The following is a 27,699-nucleotide window of genomic DNA, read 5'->3' as shown; positions in this document are numbered from 1 at the left end:
GTCTAATTGTCGTTGCGGATGCAAACATACAACTTGCTGTTTCAGCCATGTCCTTAGACATTTCCTTCTGCGCCCTTGACAGAGTAAGAGCTTCTTGCTGGACGGCATGAACATAGATTTGATTTTCTGCAGGTACAGAGTCCAAATAAGGTACGATTTTATTCCACAGGTATTCCTGATAGACTGCCATATAAGCCCCATAGTGGGCCAAGCAAGTCACAGCCCCAGCTCTGAGATGGACTTTCTTCCCCATTGCTTCTATCTTCCGTCCCTCTTTCTCTGGAGGGGAAGAGTAAGTTTGCACAAAACGCTTAGAGTGATTCATCTCAGCCACAACAGTATTTGCTATAGGTGGCTTGGAGACCCATGTCTCCTTACCCAAATCCACTTTGTAGAGGGCATCTATCCTACGAGGGACTGCAGATACCATGACAGGCGGATGTTCTGGTGCAGTTGCAAGCTTGAGGAGATATGGCACTGCTGGCAATGCTGAATTAGCCGATCCTTGACGCTTCTGTTGGTCAGAAGGAAAAAGATGATCTTCTACAGGTTGATCAGGCTGAGTAACAGGGACAGATAATGCTTTGGATAAACGTGACATCAAAGAAGAAAAGCTTGTAAAATCATCTGGAAGGTCTGACTCAAGCAGCTGATCAGCAGGCTGTTTGCCGTCTGAGTGCAGAGAAGATTCTGAGTGTGTAGGAGAAGCTGCATGCTGAGGAGTAACAGTGCCCACAGGGTCTGGAAGACAGGGCAAACCGTGGGAAGAGAGGTTGGGCGGGTGAGGCACCACAGGCTGAGAAACCTGTAAAGGGCCAAAAAAGTACTCACGACCTCCTGGGGAGCGATGAACATAAGCAGCTCCAGAAGGGAGAGAGTGACCCACAGAAGCATGTGGCGTCCATAGCAACTCATGGCCATACCCCTGCCTTCTCGGAGGCGAGGGGAAGGAAGGCTGCACAAAAGAACCTTGGCTCTGGGAGCAGAGAGAAACTGCTGGGGAGCTCACAGAGGGACGCAGCGAGAGAGCAGAGGCTCTAAATGCTTGCTGTTCTTCCTCCCGGGCCTCTTCCTGGGCCCCAGCAGGCACCTGAGCCTCCACTGCCCGTGGTGAGGCAGGAGGGAGGAGCTGCAGGTGAACTGCTGCGGAGGGGTGGGCTACTTCCTCTCAGGGAAGCAAGGCCGCCCCGTCGCCGGCAACAGCGTCAACAGCCGAGGATGCTGCGGCGGCCGCACGCTCGGCGTGGGCGTGGCCAGCAAGCACGCCGGCTCCTGCGTGGTGACGTCAGCACGCAGAGGCGTGACCACCGCCGGTGCCGCACTCGCCGAGCGACGTGTTTTCTGCTTTTTCTTCTGGCCCCCAGCAGCAGAAGAGGAGGTCTTTGGAGGAGTTTTGAAGCGCTGCCGCTTTGCTGCCGATGATGGAGCTGGCGAAGGGGAGGCAGAAGGTAAGTTGCAGCGTGGAGTAGGAGGGGCTGAAGCTGCTCTCCCAAGCCCAGGCAAAAGAAGAAGGGCACACTCATAAAGGAGCGTCTTAAGCCGTGCCTTCCTGTCCTTCTGAGCCCTTGGCGTGAAAGCCAAAGAAGCCGGACAAGCCTTAGAAGCATGTGCTTCCCCCAAACACAAAATGCATTTAGTATGGCCATCTGAAACAACCAGCTTTTCTGCACAAGCAATACATTTCTTAAATAAAGCCATGAGGGTAAACAAACCGTAGTCCAAATGAAAGTCCAGAGAATCCAAATGAAGTCAACAGTCCAAAAGACAGCCAGAGAAAAACAAACAGTCAAAAATAACACAGAGAGGTTCCTAGGAGCTGCTCAAGGCGGCGGAAAAAAGGAACCAGGACTGAGGCTTCATTCAGTGTTTTATACCTTCTGGGGAAGGTGGGCGGGGCGACAGCCAGATCTTTTTCACCTGAGAGGTTTCCGAAGAGTAATGCTTGGGGGCAATTACTACCATATGTGCAATTCCACAGAGACCACGAAGAAGAAAGAAGGTTCATCCTCAGAGGACATTAAGAATTACAGACCAATTTCCCTATTAAATGTGGATTATAAAATATTTACGAATATACTGGCGATTAGGCTGAAGGAATTTTTGAATGATTGGATAGCAGAGGACCAAACAGGGTTCCTCCCAGGAAGATACATGAAAGACAATATTTGCACAGTTCTAGATTTGATTGAATATTTTGAGACAAATCACCAAAAAGAAGTTGCCATCTTATCTATCGATGCAGAGAAAGCTTTTGATAATCTGAACTGGGACTTCTTTAAGATATTAATTAAGGAATTAGATATGGGGGCCAAATTCACAAATGCAATCAATGCTATTTATTATCTGCAAAAAGCTAAAATTCGGATAAACGGCCAACTATCGGAGGAGTTTTTGATTACAAAAGGAACAAGACAAGGTTGCCCGTTATCCCCTTTCATTTTTATAATGGCTCTGGAACCACTGATGATGAAAATAAGAGAAGATACAAACATTAAAGGAGCAAAAATTGGGAAATATGAATACAAAATGAGAGCCTTCGCAGATGATCTACTGGGAATAGTGGAAGACCCAATAAATAACTTGCAGAGCTGGATTGGAAAAATACAAGAATTTGGAAAAGAGGCAGGCTTCAAAATGAATAAAGGGAAAACTAAAATATTAACTAAGAATGTAGGAAAGGAAAAACAAGAGAAAATTGCAACGACTACAGGAATGGAAATAGTAAAGAAACTATCTGGTGATTTGGCTGACAGTAAGAAATGGTCAACTTTTGAAGAATAACTATGAACTGGCTTGGAATAAAATACAGAAAGATTTTAAGAAATGGAATTTTTTAACCTATCTTTACTCGCTTATAAAAATGAATGTCTTACCAAAATTATTGTTTTTATTTCAAAATATACCCATAATCAGAAACCAAATCGTTTTTTAAAAATGGAATAAAGAATTATTGAAATTTGTTTGGAAGTGGAAAAGGCCCAGGATTAACTACTTGAATTTAATTGATAAAAACAAGAGGTGGATTAGGATTTCCAGATCTTAAAACATATCACGAGGCAAGTGCTGTCTTATGGATTAGAGACTGGATGACGCTAGAAAATGAAAAAGGTCTGAATTTAGAAGGACATGATCTATGTGTGGGATGGCATGCCTACACGTGGTATGATCGAGATTTTTTTTTAAAAAAAATTGAAAACCATTTTGTGAGAGCATCACTATTAAGAGTCTGGATGAAATACAAGAAATATTTTTTATAATAAAACACCATTATGTTTCTCACCGATGGAGGCACATCAAAGAAGATTGTTAGGTTGGAGAGCGTGGCCAACATATAGAGACATTTTAGTAAGGAATACTACTGAGATTAAATCCTATCAGCAAATAAAAGAAACAAATGTGAATATGACATGGCTACATTATCTGCAAATGAAAGAATATATTAAACAAGATAATAAGATAGGCTTTGCCTGGGAAGAAACAATTTGGGACAAGATTTTGAAGATGAAGAAAAAAGTAATCTCAGTCATTTACAATACACTTTTAACTTGGCTAACGGAATGTGAGCAGGTTAAACCATGTATGATAAAATGGGCAGAGAATATAAGAAGACCTATTCAATTTAGAGAGTGGGAGCAGATGTGGAACAAAAAGTTAAAATACGTTTACGCGACAGATTTAAAGGAAAACTGGATAAAAATGTTTCACAGATGGTATACCACTCCTAAGAAATTGGCCTTTATAAATAAAAACTCTTCTGATAAATGTTGGAAAGGTTATCATCAGACAGGTACCTTTTATCATATGTGGTGGACATGTAAAGAAATAGTGAAATATTGGTCGATGATACATGAAGTAACACAAAAAATCCTGAAGAGAGTATTCAAGAAGAAATCAGATTATCTATTAGGTTTTACAGATTTGGAATTACAACTAGATGAAAACGAAGACAAACTATTTACCTACCTGACGACGACGGCAAGAATATCTTTGGCAAAACTTTGGAAACAGGACAGTATCCCTACCATAGAAGAATGGTTAGGAAAAATTAGAGAAATAAGAGAGATGGACTAGCTTTTTTTTTTGAAAAAAAATACCGGTAATCCGATCAAGGACAGATCAAGGACAGATTGGACCCTCTATGATAATTACGAGAAAGAAAGAAGTAAGTAACATTTTATTGTGGAAGCGCCAGAAACATTTTTTTAATTTTTTGGAGACACAACACCTGATGAGGAGATGGAAGTCAACCCTTTTTAAAAAAATATTTTCTATTTTTTTATTTCTTTTTTTTTTACTGTTTTTGTGGGGGGGGGGTTGGTTTTTTATTTTTGATTTTGGATTTTCAACTTTTTTCTTTTCTTTTCTTTCTTTTCTTCTTTTTTTTTGAATCTCGGGGGGGGGGTGTTTTCTATTTTTTCCTACTGTTCTATCTTCTTTTAAATATTCACCCTCTTTCACTGTAATTTTCATATATTTCAATAAAAAACTACTAAAAAAGAGTTGTTTATAACTGAGCCATCTTTCCCTGGGTAATTCTCTCCTATGAAATGCCTCCATTGGTGATGTCCACCTAGGTGTTCTGGTATAGATGTAGCCCTTGTATTTGTTCCAAACTTTTAGTAAGGAAGATCTAATATAATGATTGTTAAAAAAAATCTGTCTTAGCCTTTCCATACCATAAGTAGGCATGCCATCCTCTTCTGATGTCATATCCTTCAAGAGTCAGAATTCCTTTTCGCTCGAGGATAGCCCACGCTTTGGTCCAAGACAGAGCACACGCTTCAAAATACAATTGTAGGTCAGGCATTGCCAGACCTCTCCTGTTTCTTGTATCTGTTAGGGTTTTGAATTTAATCCTTGGTTTTTTACTGTTCCAGATGAAGTTTAAAATATCTTTATTCCATTTTTTGAAGCACACACTTGTTTTGATAACAGGGATTGTTTGAAACAGAAAAATCAGTTTGGGCAATACATTCATTTTGATAACAGAGATTCTTCCCAGTAAAGATAAATTAAGGTATTTCCAGTTTTTTAATTTCTTTTGGATGTTTCCCCGTGCCTTTTCGAAGTTGTCTTTGAATAGGCTTGCATTGGATGCAGAAATTGTTATTCCTAAGTATTTATTTTTTTTTACTATTTCCATTCCAGTTTCTTTAGTGATCTTATCTTTTCTATCTGCCTTGACATTTTTAGTTAGTATTTTGGTTTTACTTCTGTTTATCTTAAAGCCCGCAAGCTTCCCAAATTTCTTAATTTTTGTTTGAGCAAGTTCTGTCGGATTCTCCATAATGCATACTACATCATCCGCAAATGCCAAAACTTTATATTCCTCGGATCTAATCTTTGTGCCCTTTAGATCTTTATCTGTTCTTAAGTCCTCTAGAAGAATTTCTAATACCAGTATAGACAGTAGCAAGGATAGGGGGCATCCCTGTCTTACTCCCTTTTGTATTTTAATTTTCTTGGTGCTTTGTCCATTCACTATGATTTTTGCCGATTGTTTGGCGTATATGGATTTTATGACATTTAGTATCTGGTGGCCGGCGTCCATTTCTTTTAATGTGAATGTTAAGAAATCCCAGTTTATGTTGTCGAACGCCTTCTCGGCATCGAGGAAGAGAAGGCCTACTTCTTTTTGTCTGTTCTTCTCGTAATACTCCACTATATTCAAGATTGATCTTATGTTATCCCTCATCTGTCTGTTCGGGAGGAATCCTCTCTGATCTTCCTTAACTCTTTTTTTAAGTAGTCCTTTGAATCTTGCAGCAACTATGCTTGCAAAATTCTTGTAGTCACAGTTTAAGAGGGAGATTGGACGATAATTTTTAACATTTGTGGGATCTGTATTCTCCTTGTGAATTAATGTTATATATGCTTCCTGCCAAGCATCTCTTTTTCTTCCATTATATTGTTCATAATTTCTTTTAAATGTATATTTATAGTATTCTCTGATTACCTAACAGTCACTATCAAAGTAACAGTTACTGTTAACATTAAAGCCAAAAATGTCCACAGCTTTCCTAGCAGCACTACTGGAGTGTTTGTAGTCCCCAGAAGCATGCCAAATCCCTGTTGGAACAACATTTTCAGCTATTTGTATTCAAAGGATTTCAACTTGAAAAATACTCAGGCTAATGTTATGTGTCTTTTGTTATAAACTGGGGAAAACATTTGTTCAAAGATCTAGACATCATAAATTCAGGATTTATGTTTCACGGAAGGGTGTTCCAAGATTGGTGAGCTAACCTCCAGAATATCCTGAGGAAAACCAGATGGTTGCTATTGCAGGTCTTGGACACGCTTGTCTTTTACCAAGACCTAGTGCACTGTGGATCGATCACACATGCAGTGTTTGTAGCAGTTACAATTTCCTTAGCAGGATCAAGAGTTTTAGAGAAATACCTTATGATCGTGTTTCCAGAATGACACAGTAGGGATCTCAGTTGGTAGCTGGCACCATTGTAACTAAAGGAGTTCCTCTTTCAACACCCATCAGGAAAATTATGAAGATCAGTGAGAGTACATTCAAATGGTGAGCTTAGACCGATCACAAACTTATCCATGGAACTCCAACTTAGAGATGAGGGTAATTTCTAGCCTTGTATGAGTTTAAATGGAAGATAGTGATATATTTATTAGGATGGAAGGCATACAAAAGCTTGCATTTTTAATAAGGAGGAGAGCACATGGTCTGCAAAATAGTGGCAGAGTGGTGTCTTTAGCACATTGGATTTTTTCAGCACCTCAACCAAAGTTCTTCACAAAGATAATTTGTCCAGGGGACACCTGCATTCCTGTCACATCTTAGGTTAGTAGCAGGTTACATGGCTTTGTTTTTCTCTCAAATTTGTATTCGTTTCACATGCATGTTTTCCTCAATGTCCCCATTTGTTTATGCATTTCTCTGAATGCACACACATTTGTATATATAGTTTATTGACTAAAGCAAAGTTCTGCGTATTTTTAAACTGTATATATTTTATCTGTTTGCAAATTTAAAACATCAACATGGTTTTATGCATATTTTATGCATCACAAGTTTTGCAAATGTGTTGATTTTTCAATGCGAGATTATGATTTATCTCTTAACACATCTTGGACATTGTGAAATTAATTAGTATGGAATCAGTGTCTTCCTTGAGTGTTTTGATTTCAGGTAGATTCTTTTCCATCCTATATCTAAGTTGAGGTTTGAGTATCAGTACCATTAACTGGCAAGCCATCTGTACTGGGCAGTATCCTAAGATCCAAACAAATAAAAGCATTTCTCTTATCCTGACTCAAGAGACTCCTAAAAGCCTCAGTATCTGTTATATACCGATTCCCTACTTGAAGTTCATAAAGTTTTCACCCAAAAAAGGAGTTCTAACAAAAAAAATCTTTCCATCTTAAAGCTTCAATATAAATATTCCACAGGAAAGTTTAATCTTAAAAGGACCTTTCTGGTGGCCATCAATTATGTCTATTAGGTTTTTCTCATCTGAGAAAGAATCCTTATTGATGAAGGTTCTGTTTGAGCTGCTGCTGATGTTTTGGCTAAAATAACTTCGGCGGAAGTATGTTTTCTTTTAAACTTATTTGAGTGCTTTTTATTTGATTTGCTTAACAGAAGTGCTAAACATTGTTTAAAGTAAAAATCAATCTGAAATTAATTCAAAAGAAATGATAGAAGCCTTTTTGTTAACTGAACTATTTATCAAAGCCAAGCTTTATTATCTTTATTATCTTCCAGCAACTTTACAGAAAAAAACCAGGTTTAGCTATTACCTGTGCAAAGCTACCTCAGAATATGGATAAAAATCGATACAAAGATGTTCTACCTTGTAAGTATTCTACAGTATTTATCTAGATGCTCATTCCCTTTAATATAAATATAGGTCATATCTGTCATTTTGGGAGCAAAATAGTACATCCCCTCCCTCCCAAATAAATTTGAATAATTGCTAAAGGTCTATAGAATATGAGGGAGCTAAAGCCTAAAGCATCGTGTCAGTGAAGTGAGGAATGGGACATTGAAGCATGTGAAAAGATAGTCATACTTGTATTAGGAATGGGAAAGGTGTGCCCTATTGAGTTATTAAAACATAACAAGAAAAGGGAGAATATTAGCATTCTTAGCAATCTCAGAAGTAATTAAAGAGTCAGTCTTTGTGCCCCTCTGTCGTGAATACTTTTTGAACCTTAAAAATGTTCTTTAATCCATTTCAGTGGGTCAGATTGCATCAGGCATTTGCAGAGAAAGAAGTAGACGTACCGTATGGTTTTATAGTAGCTATATTGATTACACAGACAAAAGGAGGAACATATACTCAGCATTTACCCCACATACATTCAGTCATCCATACTTACTGTTCTTCATTCAGTCCATCTTAGAAGGAGGCAAGTGGACAAGCTGCATTCCTCACAAATCTGCCACATTTTTGAAGAGAAAAAATGTCTCTTTATGTAGCAACTTCTTGCTGCTGCTGTTCTGGATTGTTTTCCACCTGTCATTCAGCTAAGACTGAATTCCGGACAGATGTTGTTTTTCTTCCTTATAACCATTGTTTCTGACTTCCTTGACTTAAAGAGTAATTGTCTCTGACCATGTAAACATGTGTTGTTTACACCAAAAGGTCTCAGGTCAGTTATGTCAGTTTAGCAGTTTTTCTTCATCAGTACTTTTCATACCACAATGAATTCTTTACCTCCTTTGTTTCTCCATAATGCAGTTTTTCAGGTTCCAATTTTCCTTCAGCTTTGGCAAGCCTTAATAAACCCTTAGCCAGACACCAATCACAATGTCATTCAATCAACTCATGACACTTCCTCAGTTTTTCATGGCATTACCTTTTACAAGGGCAGGGACTGCTAGTTCCATCCAACTCTGGGATTTAGCCAAGGTGTTGGTTTAGTGCCAGATGACTAGGCAGAAGTAAGCATCTCATTGTATTTCTCACCCAGCTCCCATCTCATCCCTGGAGAGCCAATAATTGTATTTAAAAACTTCTGTTCCATGATGTTTATAGCCTTGAACAGGAGTTTTGGTTGCATGTTTCTTCCTTCTCTTACATTTATTATTTATGCAGTGTTTTTATAAAAATGACTTTATTCATGCACTGCAGTCTTGTTTAGCTTGCCTAGCCAACAAATTGCTCGTTTGCTCATTTTTGTGCAGTTAATAGACCCTTCCTTCTCCCTTCAATTTGATTTAAAGATCTGTACTACATTTATTCATTTAGCATAATTAGTATTCATTACTTACTTTTCTTCCAACAGATGATATTACGCGAGTGGTATTACAAGGAGAGGAAAATTATATAAATGCAAATTATGTGAATGTAAGTAATACCAATTACTTCTGAACAAAAAAAGGATTTTGTGCTTAAAACAGATGACCTTTTACAAAGTTTAGTAGTAACAAAATTACTCAGATACCTTTGTGTACTCAAATCTTGCTAACAAATAGGAAGACAAAAGCCAAGGATTATCTTTACTTCTGATAGGTATAAAATGTATCTGCAAAAAAGATTAGGAAGTTGTACATTGAATATTAATATATTCTCATTTGCATACTCACACAAACCTTTTGGTAAGTAACATCTGTAGAAACTACAGATGGGAGGAGGGGTTTGTGTGTCCTTCCCTCCCCCTCTTTCCTCACTTTCTTATCTCTTTTCCCACTTTCCTATCATAAACCAATTATTCCCCCACTTTTTATGTAACTATATACCCACAATAAAAATTATGGAAAAAATATAGGAAACACAAGATTTAAAGACTTAACATTTCTGGGTTTACTATTAGAATCTTTTAAAAATATGCTTGATACCAATATATGGTTTACTTCCTTCTTTTCTAACATATTTTATTAAGCATTAAAGTGTTAATAGTAGAACTAGAAAATTCTTTAAATACTTAGTGAAAGGATTCTCAAATATTACCCTGCTTGTTAGTATAGTTTCTTTTTCATAATTAAACAATGGCCAAATTTCACACTTTAGAAAATAAATATTTGATAGGATTATTAATTTATTTCTTCAGTTCATAGATAACTTAATACAATTATAAGCAAACATGTGTATAGCACAGATATAGTAAAAGCAAGCTTAAAATAATGTGCAGTGGTATATAAATTGACTAAATGAAATAATTCACCTGCTTGCCTTTAGCTAAACCTTAATTTTGGCTTACTTTATTTTGAAAAAAGGATGGAAAAGTTTGTTTTCAATAATTAGGAAATAATTTTTCATCAGAGCCAAGCAGAGGAATAAGGTGAAATTCTGTTCTTAGGTTTGCTCTGTTGTTCCCATATCTTAACATGTTTATATTAAATGTAAGGAGCCACATTTAATGACACATCTCCTTTGGCCTTTAGGTTGATAGAAAATAAAGACAGAGCAAAAAGATCAAGTGTAGTAAGAATTATGGTTCCAGTCCTATTTGTGTGTGTGTGTATCAGGAGCAACTTGAGAAACTGCAAGTCGCTTCTGGTGTGAGAGAATTGGCAGTCTGCAAGGACATTGTTGAGGGGATGCCCAGATGTTTTGATGTTTTACCATTCTTGTGGGAGGCTTCTCCCATGTCCCCTGCATGAGGAGCCAGAGCTGACAGAGGCAGCTCATCCGCTTTCCCCAGATTCGAACCTCCGACCTGTTGGTCTTCAGTCCTGCCAGCACAAGGGTTTAACTCATTGCACCACGGGGGCTCCTCCAGTCCTATTAAATAAATAAAATAATGAGCAAATTCAGATGAAAGGATCGGGTTTTAGTTAGCTCTGTTATTCTGGAGAATACTGCAGTCTGTATCTCTCTAAAGTGATAAAGCTAAGCCATATTTCAGTTCAGTCAGCAAGTACTGATACATATTACATTCAGCTAAAAAGGTAGACAGTGGGGAGAAATACTTCTTCAGGATGGTTGTGGGCCACAGTCTAAATTCTGTCAAGAGTTATGGGACTAACCAGTGATTGTGATGCAAGAGTAAGTCATCATCAAGCCACAAGTCAGAACAAAAAAACAAGAATCTCGGGGGACCAGAGAGTGAGGTTAAAGAGATATTTGGGGCTAAAGAACAAACCTGGACAAAGGAGCAAATCAAGACTCAAGGGAAACGAAAACCTATGGGGACACAACCAAAACTGCAAGAAGATCTGGTTGTCTACGCATAATTTAACTTTTGGAAATAGTAAACTTTCCTCAGTGCCTGGGATAGTACCCTAAGAATTTGGATAGGTGCCTGCAATGAATTCACCACCCCTGTGACACCTCAGAATGAGCAGGGCTATTCTGAGTGGGTATAGTCGGTACAGACCTGAGGATACTAACCTGTGAGGAGGCTGAAAACAATGACTTATCAGATGGGACAAACACAGACAAAGCCAACATTTCCTAAGCCCCAGCAGCTCCCTGACATTCAAGTTTCCAATAATGCGAGGCTGTAGATGTCAGCTTATCAAGTTATAAGTTTATCTGGACTGACATCTAAAATTCATCCAGATGTGTGATTTGGAAAATATGTCTTAATATCTGAAATTACTTTCATATCTCATTTGGTGTTTCCCTCCTATGAATCTAGAAGTTTTGTAGAAGGCCTATGGTGATAAAACAACCTTATCTCCATAATAAGTCACGGGACTAATATCTTTCCTCTACTCAGCAGGCTCTTGAAGATTAAATGGTGGCACTCTTGGCAAAAGTGAATCACAGAAAACATTTCTTGCTCAAATTTCTTCCTTGTTATAGTAAAGAGTGATGAATTATTCAGGCTGCAATAACTGGGTGAAAATTGAGAAGAAACCTGACTGCTTTTGTAACCAAACAAGAATTGGCATTTGTTCGCTTGACAATGCCGTGCTTTAAAAATAAGTGATTGCTGGATCTCACTGTGTTGACCCATGAAAACAGGCTGTTCACATCAGTATTTTCACTGTGGTTGAAAAAAAATTAGTGTTATTAAATAAATGATTTTTTTAAAAGAGGCTAATTTTTATAAACATTCATAAAATATTGCTGTGGAAAATTATTCATCCAACTTCACATAGTAGTATATTTCACTCTTTATATATATATATATATATATATATATATATATATATATATTTAAATCTCAATGTAATTTGAGTAATGTTGTATGGACATGTAAAAATAGCTTAGACTTAGAGCAATGAAATTACTGGAATTTTGCCAGTCATGTAGAACTAATTGCGTAGTTCTTTAGTATTTGACGTTTGATTTGTCATCATATTTTCTTATAATTTATGAATTCATTTAGTGTGGAGAAAGAAAAAAACATTGAAAAAATGTTTACATTGGGAGAGCTTCAAATGCAACTACATTTAAAACTTCATATATGCCACAACCAACATAAGTTATATGTATAAGCTGTACAGATAATTAAATACCATACTTTTGTTCATATATTATTTCCTGACTTTGCTTCTGTGAACTTGAGCTTTAAAGGAAAATAATTATGATGCTCTGATCAAAATAAAAAGACTCCAGAAGACACCTCTTTCTTCACCCTGAACTTTATTATGATTCTTGGCTAACTATCTTTTTTGGGTCTTTGATATATTGCAAGTGGTAAAAATATATTTTTTAAAAAAAAATCTGTGAACTAAATTGATGTGTGATTGTAGGAAATACGTCTTTTACTTATAAGTTGGAGCCCCCGGTGGGCGCAGTGGGTTAAACCCTTGTGTCGGCAGGACTGAAGACCGACAGGTCACAGGTTCGAATCCGGGGAGAGCGTGGATGAGCTCCCTCTATCAGCTCCAGTTCTCCATGCAGGGACATGTGAGAAGCCTCCCACAAGGATGTTAAAAACATCAAAACATCCGGGCATCAGACTGCCAATTCTCTCACACAATTCTCTCTTCTCAAGTTGCTCCTGACACGACCAAAAAAAAAACAAAAAAAAACCAACCAAACAAAAAAACCTTATAAGTCTATGACCAACATATCCTTATCTAAATTGATTGTTAACTTCACATTCTGAGGCACTAAATGACCATATTTACTCAAATCTAATGCTCACCATTTTTGGCTAAATTACCTAGCCAAAAGGTATACATTTGATTTGATGGCATGTTAGAATTGTGCACATAAATCCGCCCATGCCCCTCAGTTAGGCCAACGCTGGCAAACCTTACACTCATCAGGCTGAGGCTGGCAAACTCCCCAGTTTCAGCCTGATGGAGGGGCATGGCTTCCCAACTGGCCTCATTCACAAGGTCTTGAAAACCTCCCCCTTGTTTTTGAAGGTTTTGTGGATGAGGTCTTAGTTGGGAAGCCACTGCCAGTCTGTCAAGTTGAGGTTGGTGAGTTTGCCAGCCATGGCCTGATTGAGGGGCACAGCTTCCTCTTGCCTGTTGGCTGTTCTGGGGCAGGTAACAGAATGGGCGACAGGCAAGGGGAAGCTACACATTACATTTGACAACAAATCTTCTTTTTTGCATCACACACCTTCAAAATTGAGGTGTGCATTACAACTGTTGGTGCATTATAGTTGAGTGAATACAAGTAAATTAGACCTGTGGCTTAATAAATCCATGGATGTATGACGTCTTGTGTCCTAGCCTCAGGGGAAGATGTGCTGGTTCACTGCTCACTATTTAGTGGCTGCGAACCATTTCTATAGAAACTGATTAAATCAACTCTACACTTAAAATGAAAGCATATTTTGGAATATAGGTCGATGCAAGTTGAGTCTGTCCTGCTTCATAACAAGAATACTCCATGGAGAATGTAAAATTTGGTCATGCCTTCATGTGGTATTCCATTCACATGTGTGGATTGGCCTTTAAGACATACTGATTCTTTTCAAGGTATTGTCTAATGTAGCATTTCTTATACTTTGAACTTCCAGGTGTTTTGGCTGTGGTGTCTAGGAGCTGAAGTCCAAAACAGCATATCTTAAACTGCCAATTTCATCTATTCAAAATTTCAGTTAATATTTGAGTACTACTTCAAATTCTTCTGTGTATATGTATTTTTGGGTGGGTAGTGTATGTATACATGGATATTTCATCACTGCCATTGTTAATCACAATTTTTCCAAATAATTTCCTATTGACATTTATGTACAGTTGTGTTTTTCCTTATAGATGGAGATATATTCCACTGGCATTGTAAACAAATATATTGCCACTCAAGGCCCTCTTCCACATACCTGTGTGCATTTCTGGCAAGCAGTTTGGGATCACAAATTGTCACTAATTATCATGTTGACAACCCTCACAGAACGAGGGCGGGTAGGTAGAATTGCTGTTCAATACATTCTACGCATGTGGAAGTTTATGTAGAAAGACTTTCATGTACATTGAAATGTGTTTATGAAATTGGTTTCTTCGATGTTCAATATTCTATTTTTTTAAAGTAATAAACTGCACCTTGTGAATATCAGAGACTTTATACTGGCAGTCACAACCATAAAGCCATTGTTTTGCTTTGTTAACCATTTACATCAAGCTTTTTCGCACAAAATACAAGGTAGCTAATAGTATTTTTAGGATTAGTAGAATGATATTTTGGCATTTGCACTCCACCACATACAGATAGACCATCTGTAACTTTTATCCTCTCCCATATCATTTTTAGATCACTAGTTTTTTATGTCAAACTTATGGAAAAATTCAAATATTAGAAAGTTAGAAAATAAATCAAATGAAATCTCTTAATTATTTGCAGTGACCAAAATTAAATTGTTTCTCGTATGGAGAAGGTCATGCTTTGTCAGACCTTCTTAAAGTGTTATGCCTAGAGATAACGTTTTAAATCAAATCTGAGAGTAATAAACACCACAAGTAAACATAAATTTGGAGGGTCGACTGTAATGTATGGTATGTGGGCTGCCATGAGTTTTATTTCTGACAGTTTGGAAATCAAAGTCAAACTGTTACTGACCTCTGTGAGCCTACTTTCAAGATTCAGAATTAGATTGTTTCATGATACAAGGCAGGAGACAATCTAACTCTGAATCTTGAAAGTAGGCTCACAAAGGTCAGTAACTGTTTGATTTTGATTTCTAAACTGTGCCAACAAAGAGAAAAAATAGGACAAGTGCAAAGAAGCCAGAATGGATGTCCAAAGAACTTCTAACTGTGCTAAGACACAAAAGAGACATGCACAAGAAGTGGAAAAAGGGAGAAATCACCAAAGAAGAATTCAAACAAATAGCCAACACCTGTAAGGAAAAGGTCCGCAAGGCTAAAGCACAAAATGAGCTCAAGCTTGCCAGGGACATTAAAAATAATAAAAAGGGCTTGTTTTCTTATGTCAGTAGAAAAAAGGAAAACAAGGAGGCGATGGGGCCTCTTCGAGGAGAAGATGCGGCAATGCTGACAGGGGATAGGGAAAAGGCAGAACTACTTAATACCTTCTTTGCCTCGGTCTTCTCACAAAAAGAAAGTCATCTTCAACCTCAGCAAGATGGAGTGGATGAGGGATTACAGGACATCCAACCCCAAATTGGGAAACAAGTTGTCCAGGAATACCTGGCCGCTCTAAATGAGTTCAAGTCCCCAGGGCCAGATCAACTACACCCAAGAGTATTGAAGGAACTAGCGGAAGTCATTTCGGAACCATTGGCAATCATCTTTGAGAGTTCTTGGAGAACGGGAGAAGTTCCAGCAGATTGGAGGAGGGCCAATGTGGTCCCAATCTTCAAGAAGGGAAAAAAGGATGACCCAAACAACTACCGTCCAGTCAGCCTCACATCGATACCAGGCAAGATTCTGGAAAAGATTATTAAGGAAGTGGTCTGCAAACACTTAGAAAAAAAATGCGGTCATCGCTAATAGTCAACATGGATGTATCAAAAACAAGTCATGCCAGACTAATCTGATCTCTTTTTTCAATAGAGTTACAAGCTGGGTAGATGCGGGGAATGCCGTGGATGTAGCGTACTTGGATTTCAGTAAGGCCTTCGACAAGGTCCCCCACGACCTTCTGGCAAACAAACTAGTCCAATGTGGGCTAGGCAGAACTACGGTGAGGTGGATCTGTAATTGGTTAAATGGACGAACCCAGAGGTGCTCACTAATGCTTCCTCTTCATGTTGGAAAGAAGTGACAAGCAGAGTGCTGCAGGGTTCTGTCCTGGGCCTGGTCCTGTTCAACATCTTTATTAATGACTTAGATGAAGGGTTAGAAGCAGGATCATCAAGTTTGCAGACGACACCAAATTGGGAGGGATAGCCAGTACTCCAGAGGACAGGAGCAGGATTCAAAACGATCTTGACAGATTAGAGAGATGGGCCAAAACTAACAAAATGAAGTTCAACAGGGACAAGAGCAAGATACTCCACTTAGGCAGGAAAAACGAAATGCAGAGATACAGAATGGGGGACGCCTGGCTTGAGAGCAGTATGTGTGAAAAAGACCTTGGAGTCCTCGTGGACAACAAGTTAAACATAAGCCAACAATGTGATGTGGCGGCAAAAAAAGCCAATGGGATTTTGGCCTGCATCAATAGGAGCATACTGTCTAGATCTAGGGAAGTAATGCTATCCCTCTATTCTGCTTTGGTTAGACCACACCTGGAATATTGCGTCTGGGCACCACAATTCAAGAGAGATATTGACAAGCTGGAATGTGTCCAGAGGAGGGCGACTAATGATCAAAGGTCTAGAGAACAAGCCCAGTGAGGAGCGGCTTAAGCAGCTGGGCATGTTTAGCCTGAAGAAGAGAAGGCTGAGAGGAGATATGATAGCCATGTATAAATATGTGAGAGGAAGCCACAGGGAGGAGGGAGCAAGCTTGTTTTCTGCTTCCTTGGAGACTAGGACACGGAACAATGGCTTCAAACTACAAGAGAGGAGATTCCATCTGAACATGAGGAAGAACTTCCTGACTGTGAGAGCCGTTCAGCAGTGGAACTCTCTGCCCCGGAGTGTGGTGGAGGCTCCTTCTTTGGAAGCTTTTAAACAGAGGCTGGATGGCCATCTGTCAGGGGTGATTTGAATGCAATATTCCTGCTTCTTGGCAGGGGGTTGGACTGGATGGCCCATGAGGTCTCTTCCAACTCTTTGATTCTATGATTCTAAACTGTCAGAAATGCAACTCATGGCAGTGTTTATTATTCTCAGATTTGATTTAAAATGTTATCTCTGGGCATCTGTAGATCCTCCAATTTGCATTTTTTCGACTTACACAAGTTTCCTGTGTCCATAACCCCAGCAAATGTGGAGGACTGACTGTATTATAAGGACTGTGATAACAGATACATTGTTACTGCCTTCCTGCTATGTACCTTTATATGGACGATAAAAGCAACAGCTCCCCTGGCAGCCAGAAAAGGTTAAATAGCCTCTGTGTATGTCTGTATATGTTTGTATGTCAAAAATTGGCATTGAATGTTTGCCATATATGTGTACACTGTAATCCTCCCTGAGTCCCCTGCGGGGTGAAAAGGGCGGAATAAAAGCTGTAAATAAATAAATAAATAAATTATGTTGTTAACATTGAATAACAGATGAAATGTAACCTTCTCAGAGATGGTGCAACTTCTGCTAGATAGAAAACCTGAATATAATCCTTACATCAACTTTGGGATTTCCCCCTATCTTAGACCAAATGCCATCCTTATTGGCCAGATCCCCCTGCCATTGTGGAATTCGGCAACTTTCGTATCAAGTGTTGCACTGAAGATTGCACCATTGCTTACGTCTTCAGAGAAATTCTTATTACGAATATTGAAGTAAGTGATTATTCTTATTACTCTTCTGCATCATATCGGGTTATATACCGTAAAAACCGGCATACTAGACGACTTTCTAAACCAAGAAAGTCATCTTAAAAGTGGGGGGGGGGGGGTCGTCTTGTGTGTCAGCTATAAGTTCCACCACTTGAGGATGCTGAGAGCGAGGGACGCGAGCAGCCATCAGAGGCCAAAGGGAGCCTGCTGGTATCGCAGCTCAGCTGGCCACCACTCCCGGCAGACCTGCTGATCCTCCTCCTCCCCCCTCGCCACCCCCAAGCAGCGCAGCCTGCTGCTCTTGCCCTTGCACAAGCCCAGCTGGCCATCACCCCCGGCAGCACTGCCGCTCCTCCTCCTCCCCGTCCTCCTCCTGAAGGAAAAAGGGGCAGAAGAGGCTGCCCCCAAGCCTCCCATTCCCGGCCAGCTCAGGCCTCTTCCTCCCTCTCCTCTCCTTCCTCAAACAGTGCAGGCAGGCAGGCTACTCAAGGAGAGTGAAAACAAAGGCACCTCCGAGAAAGTCCTGCTGGAGAAACTTCTTCTTTCCCCCCTCTTTGGGGTTTCTTTCCTTTCTCTGTGCTCAGCTCCCTCTAAAAGAACAGCCGCTCTTAAGTTTTAAAAGTTTTAAATAGCCTGCAGAGGGAGGAAGAAAAAGTTTCCATTCAGTGCCATGGAATCACAGGAATTGTAGTTTTACAAGGTCCTTAGCCTTCCCTGTTTAAGAGAGCCAGTACCATACCAAAGTACAAGTCCCAGTTTTCTATCAGATTGTTTTGAATGTCAACTCTCACAATTCCTAACACCAGGCATAGGCAAAGTTTGCCCATGCCTGGTAGAGAAGCATCCTACGTTTCTTCAGGGTACATCAATAGTACTGTAGAAAAACACAAAAGGCTCGGTTCTGTTGAGCACAAACTCCCATCACCAGATATACCTCTGGAAAAATAGTATTCTAAGATAGTTTAGCTTTTGAGACATATCCAGAACATGCTTTTTTAATAGCAGGAGAAATTAACCCATTTCCAGCCATGCCAACAATGTGTGTATTAAGTGGGAAAATCATGAACACATTTTCCTTTAATGCTAAAAGTTGCATTTAGATCAGGCTGTGACCCTCCAGTTGTTTTGGACTTCAACTCCCACAATTCCTAACAGCTGTGAGTTTTCCAGACTGTATAGCCATGTTCCAGAAGTGTCCTCTCCTGATGTTTTGCCCAGATCTATGGCAGGCATCCTTGGAGGTTGCGAGGTCTGTTGGAAACTTGGCAAGTGGGGTTTATATATCTGTGGAATGTCCAGGGTGGGAGAAAGAACTCTTGTCTGCTTGAGGCAAGTGGGAATGTTGCCATTGGCTACCTTGATTAGCATTGAATGGCCTTGCAGCTTCAAAGCCTGGCTGCTTCCTGCCTGGGGGAATCCTTTCTTGGGAGGTGTTAGCTGGTCCTGATTTTTTATTGTCTGGATTTCCCCTGCTTTTGAGTGTTGTTTTTTTATTTACTGCCCTGATTTTAGAGGAGTTTTTTAAAATACTGGTAGCCAGATTTGGTTCATTTTCATGGTTTCCTCCTTTCTGTTGAAATTGTCCACATGCTTCTTGTGGATTGCAATGGCTTCTCTGTGGAGTCTGACATGGTGGTTGTTAGACTGGTCCAGCATTTCTGTGTTCTCAAATACTGACTGTTAGGAATTGTAGGAGTTGAAGTCCAAAACACCTGGAGGGCTACAGTTTGCCCATGCCTGATTTAGATCTATCTCAAAAAGGGTATATTCATCAAACCCTTTGGGCATGATCTTGGAAATATCTGGCTGCAGTGCAAAATGTTCTCACGTGTTGGGTTTTGGAAGCTGCACAAGATGGCTTTAAGACAACTTCTGTCCCCCCAGCTTACCACTAGCTGCTGCATTTCCCTCCCCTGGCTTATAACCGAGTCAATAAATTTTCCCAGTTTTTGGTGGTAAAATTAGGTGCCTCAGCTTATATTCGGGTCAGTTTATACTCGAGTATATATGGTAACTAGAACTGGATGGCCACCTGCTGGGGAGGCTTGCATTGTGTCTTCCTGCCTGGCAGGAGTGAGTGGGTTGGAATGGATGGCCATTGGAGTCCCAACTCTAGCATTCTGTTGTTGTTGTTATTGTTAAGCAGAGTTGTATGGCCACCTGTTAGGAAGGCTTGCATTGTGTCTTCCTGCCTGGCAGGAATGGGGTTGGACTGAATGGTCATTGAGGTCCCTTCCAAGACTAGGGTTCTATTATTATTGTTGTTATTGCTATTATTAAGTAGAACAGGATGGCCATCTGTCGGGAGGGATTGGACGTGTGTTCCTGTCTGGCAGAATTAGGGTTAGTCTGGATGGCCATTGGAGTCCCTTCCAATTCTAGGTTTCCATTATTGTTGTTGTTGTTGTTGTTGGGGAAAGGACATTGGACCCGGCCCTGGTCTCACTCTAGGTAAGGTAAGGTAAAAATTTATAGAACTTTATTACGCTCCATGGACCCACAACTGTTAAATAAATAATAAACATACAGGAGTTTACAGGTGAGCTAAAGGTTTTCTCCTGACGTTAAGTCCAGTCGTGTCCGGCTCTGGGGGTTGGCACTCATCTCCATTTCTAAGCAGAAGAGCTGGATACTGCTTTGATAGTCTTGGATTTGAAATCAAATCTGATGTATTTTTTTTTATTTGGTGTGCGATGGAAGAGGGGTGGTCTTTTACGGCGAGTATATACCAAACTCTATATTTTAACTGGAAAAGTTGGGGGTCGTCTTATACGGCCAGTCGTCTTATATGCCGGAATATACGGTACTCTGAGGCAGACTGAGACTGGGTCATCCCAGCAGCTTTCTCAAGATCATAGGTATTACCTCAATGTCAATTGAGCTGGGGGGGGGGGTGATCTCTGACCAATTTGGGTGCCAACCCTGATAAACTGTAACTAAATAAAATCAAACAACATAATGTTTTTTATGATCACTTACACACATTGCATTGCATTGCATTGAGTCTCATATTGTTCTTGCCTCTCTACTTCATATACAATCAATTCACAATCTATATTCTGTAAGATGGAAGATGAAATTCTAGTACTTTCATTGTCACTACTGTGTGAATATATACATTCTCTGATGTTGTAGAGAATGGATAGGATTTGTAACCAAAAGGAACCTTTGGTGACTTACAATAAAGTTTGGAAAATTGCTCTTGACAACAGTGAGTTTCCTTCTTCTGTAAAATAATATATGGGGTGAGATGAAGGACTTAGATAACTGTGTTATCAAATGCAACTCACTGGTAACCACTCAGCCTTCTTATGCACATCGTTTCCCAAAGGGACTGGTTCAATAAAAGATTATTGATATGGTATATAAAATCAATTGTAACTCATGTAACATGGCTCACATTTGATGTAGCTATGTTCTGTACCAGGACTTCTTAAACATTTTCCATTTGCAACCATTTTCTACCCAATAAATTGTTTCATGACCCCAAGTATATAGGTATATAAAACAGGTATAAAAATCAGACATTAATGATAATAAATCAGCATTTATAAGGCTTTTCTTTTATTATTATTATTATTATTATTATTATTATTATTATTATTATTAACTTTATTTGTACCCCGCTAGCATTCCTGAAGGACTCGATGTGGCTTACAAAGGCCAAGGCCTCAAACACAACATAACAATACAAACCTAGAGCAAATTAAAACAATTAAAGCAATATTAAACAACAAAACAGCAAGCAATAAACAATACACTAAAACACAATAAAACTGGGCCGGGCCAGAGTAAAGGGTACAGAATTAAAAGTGCTGATGTGACAGGTGATATGTAAAGATTATAGGGCAAGTGCAGTGTGCAGAGTGCGGCAATCTTAGTTCTAATAAAGTGCTTCTGGGACTTGGTATTGGAGATTTCCTATTCTGGGAAGGCACATCAGAACAGCCAGGTCTTTAAGTTCTTTCTGAAGACTGCCAATGTAGGGGCCTGTCTAAGATCTTTGGGAGGGTGTTCCAGAGTCGGGGGGCCACCACAGAAAAGGCCCTGTCTCGTGTCCCCACCAAATGCGCTTGTGACGCAGGCAGGATCACGAGCAGGGCCTCTCCAGTGGGAGGGATACGACTGAAGCATTTTCTGCAAAGTGTATTGTAAACACTGCATGCTCTGGCTAACAGATTTGTGTAAATGGGTAGCATTCAAAAACCTTTTACTCTTGGCAGATATTGCATGATCCTAAACATTGAGCTTAAGGGCACCCTATTTGGGGTCGGGACCCATCGTTAACAAAAACAGTGTTCTATGTTGGCATAGGAAAAGTATAGTTCACAGACCACATATTTCTCCAATACCCTTCATAGAATCATAGAACCATAGAGTTGGAAGAGACCTTTTGGGCCATCCAGTCCAACCCCCTGTCAAGAAGCAGCAGAACCTTGTAAAACTACAACTCCCATGATTCCATAGCATTGAGCCAGAGCAGTTAAAAGTGATGTCAAACTATAGTTGCACCCTATGTTTATGGGAATGCATGCAATTCTGTAGGTCTGAAAAATGAGATTCAGTATGGAATCTTTAAAAGATAAAAATCAGCTTTTTTTCTCTTGTTTTTAATATTTATTTATTTATTTATTTATTTGCTGCATTTGTTGACCGCCGTTCTCAGCCCTAGGGCGACTATTTTATACCACAAATATAGTGTGTTTCTTGTAACACTAAGCTCTGTAATCTCCAAACTCTAAATTGTGAAACATTTCATACTTGAAAGAAATTGTCTGGTGGTTTCTTTTAATTGAGGCTGTTTTCACAGTAATCCCACAAATAATGTCTAGTGAACATGTTTATTCATTTCAGACAGAAGAAGAACACACTGTTACTCATCTCCAGTATGTGGCATGGCCTGATCATGGTGTCCCCGATGATTCCTCAGCCTTTTTGGAATTTGTGACCTATATGAGACCAAAGAGAATAGAAAATGAGCCAGTTCTGGTTCACTGCAGGTACTATAAATTATTGTGTATAATAGTCTCAAAATTGCTCTGGCAGGATTGCTAAGGGGCTCTCACGTTCATTTGAGTTGGTAATGTTTTTTAATGAATTGTGACAAAGGAGAGAAAGCTTGCTTTATGAATTGTTGTACAAGGTGTATGTGAGAAGGACACATAGTTTATGTATAAAATTTGCTGCCAAAAATGGGATGACATAAACTTAGCTAGCTTTAAATTCATGGAGGATCATGCTACTGCTTCCCAGATTTTCTTGAATGTATATAATCATGTCCTGCTGTGGTAGACAGAGAAATTTAGAGGAAGGACATTTCTGCTAGAGAAAGAGCCCTTTCAAGTACACTTGGGCTCTGTGCTACCAATATTGAAGGTTGTAAAATACTTCCCTCAACAATTGCAAACAGAATTTAAAAGAGGGAAAGTGATGGAGATTTCTTTAAGTCATGCCTCTTCCCATAGCTAGAGAACCTATGAGCATTATGTTGATGATAATGTCTTTCTCCCAGAATTGGGAGAAAGGCATCCCCACCACCAAGATGTCTTACAACTAAACAAAAGCATAACAACTAAACAAAAACATAGCAAAAGCATACAAAAAATTAATATGGGACTAATCAATAGGATTAAACCACATCTGTCAGACTTAAGGCTCGCAGTCCAGATTCTGACCCTCCATGTCATTTTATGTGGCCCTCCAGACTCCTGTCTTCCTCATCATTAGACATCCTGACTACAAGTGATTGGAGTTATGATATAGTAACATCTGGAAGGCTGCAGTTTCTTCTGTTTAGTCAGGAGCGTAGGGGGCAAATTTAAATAAAAGGCTTGTGGGAATGATGTCTGACTTTAAAATACCCTTTAGTCTTTCCCCTCAGAGCCACAAGTGATGTTGGGTTGCAATTCCCATTATCCCCAGTTCACATGGTGGATAATCAAAAGTGATGGGAATTGTCATTCAATAGCATCTGGGGATCCAAAGTAGGTAAAAACTAAAGAACACTGATCACTATATTAAAAAATCATAGTTTGTCCTCTGTGTCAATAGATTTAATGGCTCTTTGAAGGCAACTTTAGGGCTGATGTGGCCCTCGATGAAAATGAGTTTGACACCCCTGGACTTATCTATCAGAATAATTTAAAACTAAACTTAAAAATACAAAATACTATTGAAATGATTAAAATCCTCAGTTTAAACAGATCAGCACAATCAGTTCATTTTTAAAAGGCTTTATATTGCAAGAGCTGGCTAATTTCCCTGGTTAAGCCCTTGGCCTGGTTCTGGTTCCTTGGCCTGGTTTATGTTGATAGCAGTGTATTATTCAACCATTTTTGTGGTGGATGTAAGGAATATATTTTGGATTGAGAGATGGCATTCAGTTTGCAGGCGGGATGGTGGTGGTGCTCCTCATCTTTAAAGTGTAGGTAAAAGATATGGCACATTAGATTTTTTTTTCCTCGTGTAGTTTGCAAAATGTGCACAGATGGGTTTCCTTTGCGCATGCACAGTATTTTCGGAACATTCAAGAGTTTATAGATGAAAATTTAGGCGGAGGCGTCACCCACTCTCCCCTTGACACAAAAGACAATGGATTCCCACAATCACAACAAACACAAATCCACTACTAAATCACAAAGGTAAATGTTTTTTTCCAGCTTATATAATGCAATATTAAATGAAAGCAAAGCATTTTGTATTGAGCAATCCACCCTGGTGGATCTGCTGAGTAGCCAAGGAGGGGACGGCACAAGCTGCACACAGACCCCAGGTCAAGGTATACCCCACCAATGCTCCCCGGAGCTTGTTTAAAGCCAGCTCCATCTTAGCCACGGTGCAGTAGCAGTCCAAGCTGATGAGGGTCATGAAAGCCATGGCATTGTTAAGTAGCCAAATAATATGTGGCCCCAGCCAAGCAGCAGAAGGCTTCAGGCAGAACCCAGTGGCCCTCTGCCCAGTAGTAAGGGATCCAGAAAGGCAGGGTGAGGTTGAAGAAGATATCCGCCAGGGTAAGGTTAATGAGATAGATACGGATAGCCTTCCGCACTTGTCCGCTCTGCAGGAACACAAGGAGGGCAGTCACATTTCCCGGGAAGCCCACACAGCACCAGGCAGTAGACAGCCGGCACCAGGATGAACTGGACAAGGTCACTGAGATGGCAATGCCCATCCACAAGCCCTGTGCCAGTGAAGTTATTTATCCCAATGCTCATTCCAGGCAATCCAGGACTGTCTTCCCAGCTCTCTAAGCCGTGCCACCAACATGCACCCTTTTCTAAAGCCTGAAGACTTCTCGATAAAGAGGAAGCATCACAGCTGCAAGGAGATGCCTCAGAAAGCTGCCATCCATCTCTGGAGACAAAGAGACTGGCTCCAGGCACAGCTGGAGAGGCTTAGCATTGGTTCGGCCATTGAGGGCCAGAGTGACTCCTTAGCTGCCCACGCCATTCACCTGTTTCAACCCTGTCTCCATGGCAAACCCGACTATCACTACCCATTATATCCCCCTCCCCCCATTCCCCATGTTTGGACCTTACTACCCTCCATTTGATCAGCAGCAGAGAGAAGCCTCCACTCAGCCTACACCTAAACATGCACAATTGAGCCAACCTCAACCTCCCCGAGCTGCTCCCTCAGCCACTATCTCTCATCCTCCTGCACCACCTCTATCCCCTTCCTCCCCAGTTGATCTTCCTACACCTCACCCTCAGCCCACCCCTTCCCAATAGCTGGAGGAGGAATGTGAAACCATAGAACTCCAATCCAATCCAGATAAACCCACCTCATCTGGTCCCCCTGCAGGCCCCATCCCTGACCTCCAACAGTCAGAGGACTTCAAAAACGTTGCTTCTCTCCTTATCAGGCTCTTAAAGCCCTTAATCTTACTGTCCCCCAGGCCACTGAGGTGGTAGAAGTTTTTCTCCTCTGAACAACAGACTCCTATGTCAACTGCTTTGCCAACCCTACCATACCTACTTCAAGTAATAAAAATGTGTATATCTCCTGCTCTAGTTCCAGCAACCCCTAAACAAGCAGAAAATCTTTACTGCCTTGACCTTTCCTCAGTCACATGGCTTTCCAAACTACCTAAAACCAATTCTGTTGTAACGGACACTCAATCAAAGTCTATTCAAAGGAATCAATCCACTCCCTCTGACAAAGAAGGAAAGAAACTAATATAGTCATGGGGAGAGTGGCCGAGGCCTCCACCTAAATTTTAATCTCCAAGCTCTGGAATGTTCCAAAAATACTGCACATGTGCAAAGGAAACACTCAAAGAAATACGGTTACAAGTATATATACTTTCTTTCCCTGTGAAATCTTCTCAAAATAAAACTACTAAGCCAACAGTAAGGGGGGGTCATAACTTTATCCATCTGATTTCCACTTTTCTTCTGACAAATGCATAAAGCACACATTGCTAGCATGATTTTGAGTGCTTCATTGTTTGCAGGAATCTTTGTATTTTTCAAGAGTTTTCTAACATTAAAAAAGTATCAAGGTAATAATTTGATTTCAGGATAAAGCCACTGCTTTGGTTCCTTTATGCAGTGTGGCTTATCTCTTACAGTGCTGGAATAGGCCGGACTGGGGTATTGGTTGCTATGGAAACAGCTATGTGCTTAATTGAAAAAAAACGACCTGTTTATCCACTGGATATTGTACAGAAAATGCGAGACCATCGTCCCATGATGGTGCAAACACCGGTAAGTGAGAAAGATAGAAATCTGTTCTGTCTCTGTGATGTATGTCCCAGTTTTAATATAGGCTGCTAGCTATCCATTTTAATTCCAAAATAATATACTTTATTCACACACAAAAAAACCCTGGATTCTTTGCAAGATTGCCTTTTCAGAATTCAAAGTAGAATAGTGAGTTTGCTTTTAAGTCCCTGTGTTTTATTGAACAAGCCACAGAAATGGATGAAGGAGCACTCCCAAATCAGACAAAGTAGAATCAGCTTTGGGGGGGGGGGGGGTGTCCCACCTTGAAGAAGCAACAAGGCTATCTATTAGACTTGAGACCTCAATACCTATAAGGTCTTCCGAGGATTCAGACTATATGGATTGGCCCTTATCCAGCTCGTTGCCGTTCCAAATACTGTTTACGGACTTTGCACTGCCTTATCTGATTCAGTTGTGATAAAAAGGTAGAGTTTTATGTCCTCAGCACACCGTTGACATTGTAATCTTAAACTCCTAAATATGTCCCCATAGCAGAGCATATTTTAAACTGAACATAGCAGGAAATCTGACAGAAAATTGAGAGTTTGGGTTCATAGAGAATTAACTTGAAAATGTTTCTGATTTGCCTAATGGGAATAAACCATTAGCATGTTGTGGCCAACCAAAAAGGTTTCAAAGATGAAGCCCAAATGCATGAGTCAGAATCAGAGGCCCATCCATCTACACTGCCATATAATCCCATTTCTACATTGATTATCTACAGATTATCTACTTTGAATTGGCAGTCTGGAATCAAATACTGGATTATATGGCAGCATAGATCCAGTCACAGTTACATTTAAAGAGGAAAGATCTCTAAAATGATTAAAACTGCTGAAAAAGGAAGGATAACTCAGAAAGGTCCAACCTCTCCAAAATGCTGGGAAGTGACTCAGTATTCCAATCATGGAGATTCATTACAATAACTAAATAGTACAAAGTCCATGAAGTCATCAATATGGGTAGTTGTCAGCATAAAGAAAGCTTTAGGGAAGAAATAATTCCTTTAAAGACAGGGAGAAGTAAAAGAGCCTACATTTGCACAGAGGAGACAACAGCAGTCATTAATGTTGGGGGAAGGATTTTGAAGAGCCCGTTATTAATAACATCAAGACCAATGGTAGGCAATTCATTGAATTCATCAAAAACAGCTAGGGAGGTTGTTGGATCATTTGATGAGAATAGGATTAAAAGAGTACACTGCGGTAAAAAAAAGATAAATGCTATTTTAGTCTGCATTAATAAAAGCATAGTATGTCAGTACGTGGGTACTTGAGGGCACCAAAAGAAAGAAAATC

At 39.9% G+C, this 27,699-nt stretch overlaps 2 protein-coding genes across 6 annotated transcripts in view; one reads left to right on the top strand and one right to left on the bottom strand.

The window, feature by feature from the left end:
• The window catches only part of PTPN3 (protein tyrosine phosphatase non-receptor type 3), a 147,575-nt gene that overhangs the window by 108,686 nt on the left and 11,190 nt on the right, over nucleotides 1-27,699 (top strand). For all 5 annotated transcript variants that reach the window (XM_060781441.2, XM_060781442.2, XM_060781443.2 and 2 more), the window contains 6 exons: nucleotides 7,733-7,823; nucleotides 9,259-9,320; nucleotides 14,087-14,233; nucleotides 17,550-17,678; nucleotides 22,530-22,675; nucleotides 26,248-26,383. In XM_060781441.2, coding sequence (XP_060637424.2) covers nucleotides 7,733-7,823; nucleotides 9,259-9,320; nucleotides 14,087-14,233; nucleotides 17,550-17,678; nucleotides 22,530-22,675; nucleotides 26,248-26,383 — 711 coding nt within the window. The remainder of the gene's footprint in view (nucleotides 1-7,732; nucleotides 7,824-9,258; nucleotides 9,321-14,086; nucleotides 14,234-17,549; nucleotides 17,679-22,529; nucleotides 22,676-26,247; nucleotides 26,384-27,699) is intronic.
• On the bottom strand, nucleotides 24,351-24,889 carry LOC132779137 (C-C chemokine receptor 1-like protein 1). The gene is given in 3 exon segments (XM_067469538.1): nucleotides 24,351-24,560; nucleotides 24,562-24,781; nucleotides 24,783-24,889. Coding segments are annotated over 3 exon segments (537 nt in total).

The sequence above is a fragment of the Anolis sagrei genome, chromosome 6 (assembly GCF_037176765.1).
Source record: "Anolis sagrei isolate rAnoSag1 chromosome 6, rAnoSag1.mat, whole genome shotgun sequence".
Lineage (NCBI taxonomy): Eukaryota > Metazoa > Chordata > Lepidosauria > Squamata > Dactyloidae > Anolis > Anolis sagrei.
This window is presented reverse-complemented; position numbering and strand designations above follow the sequence as displayed.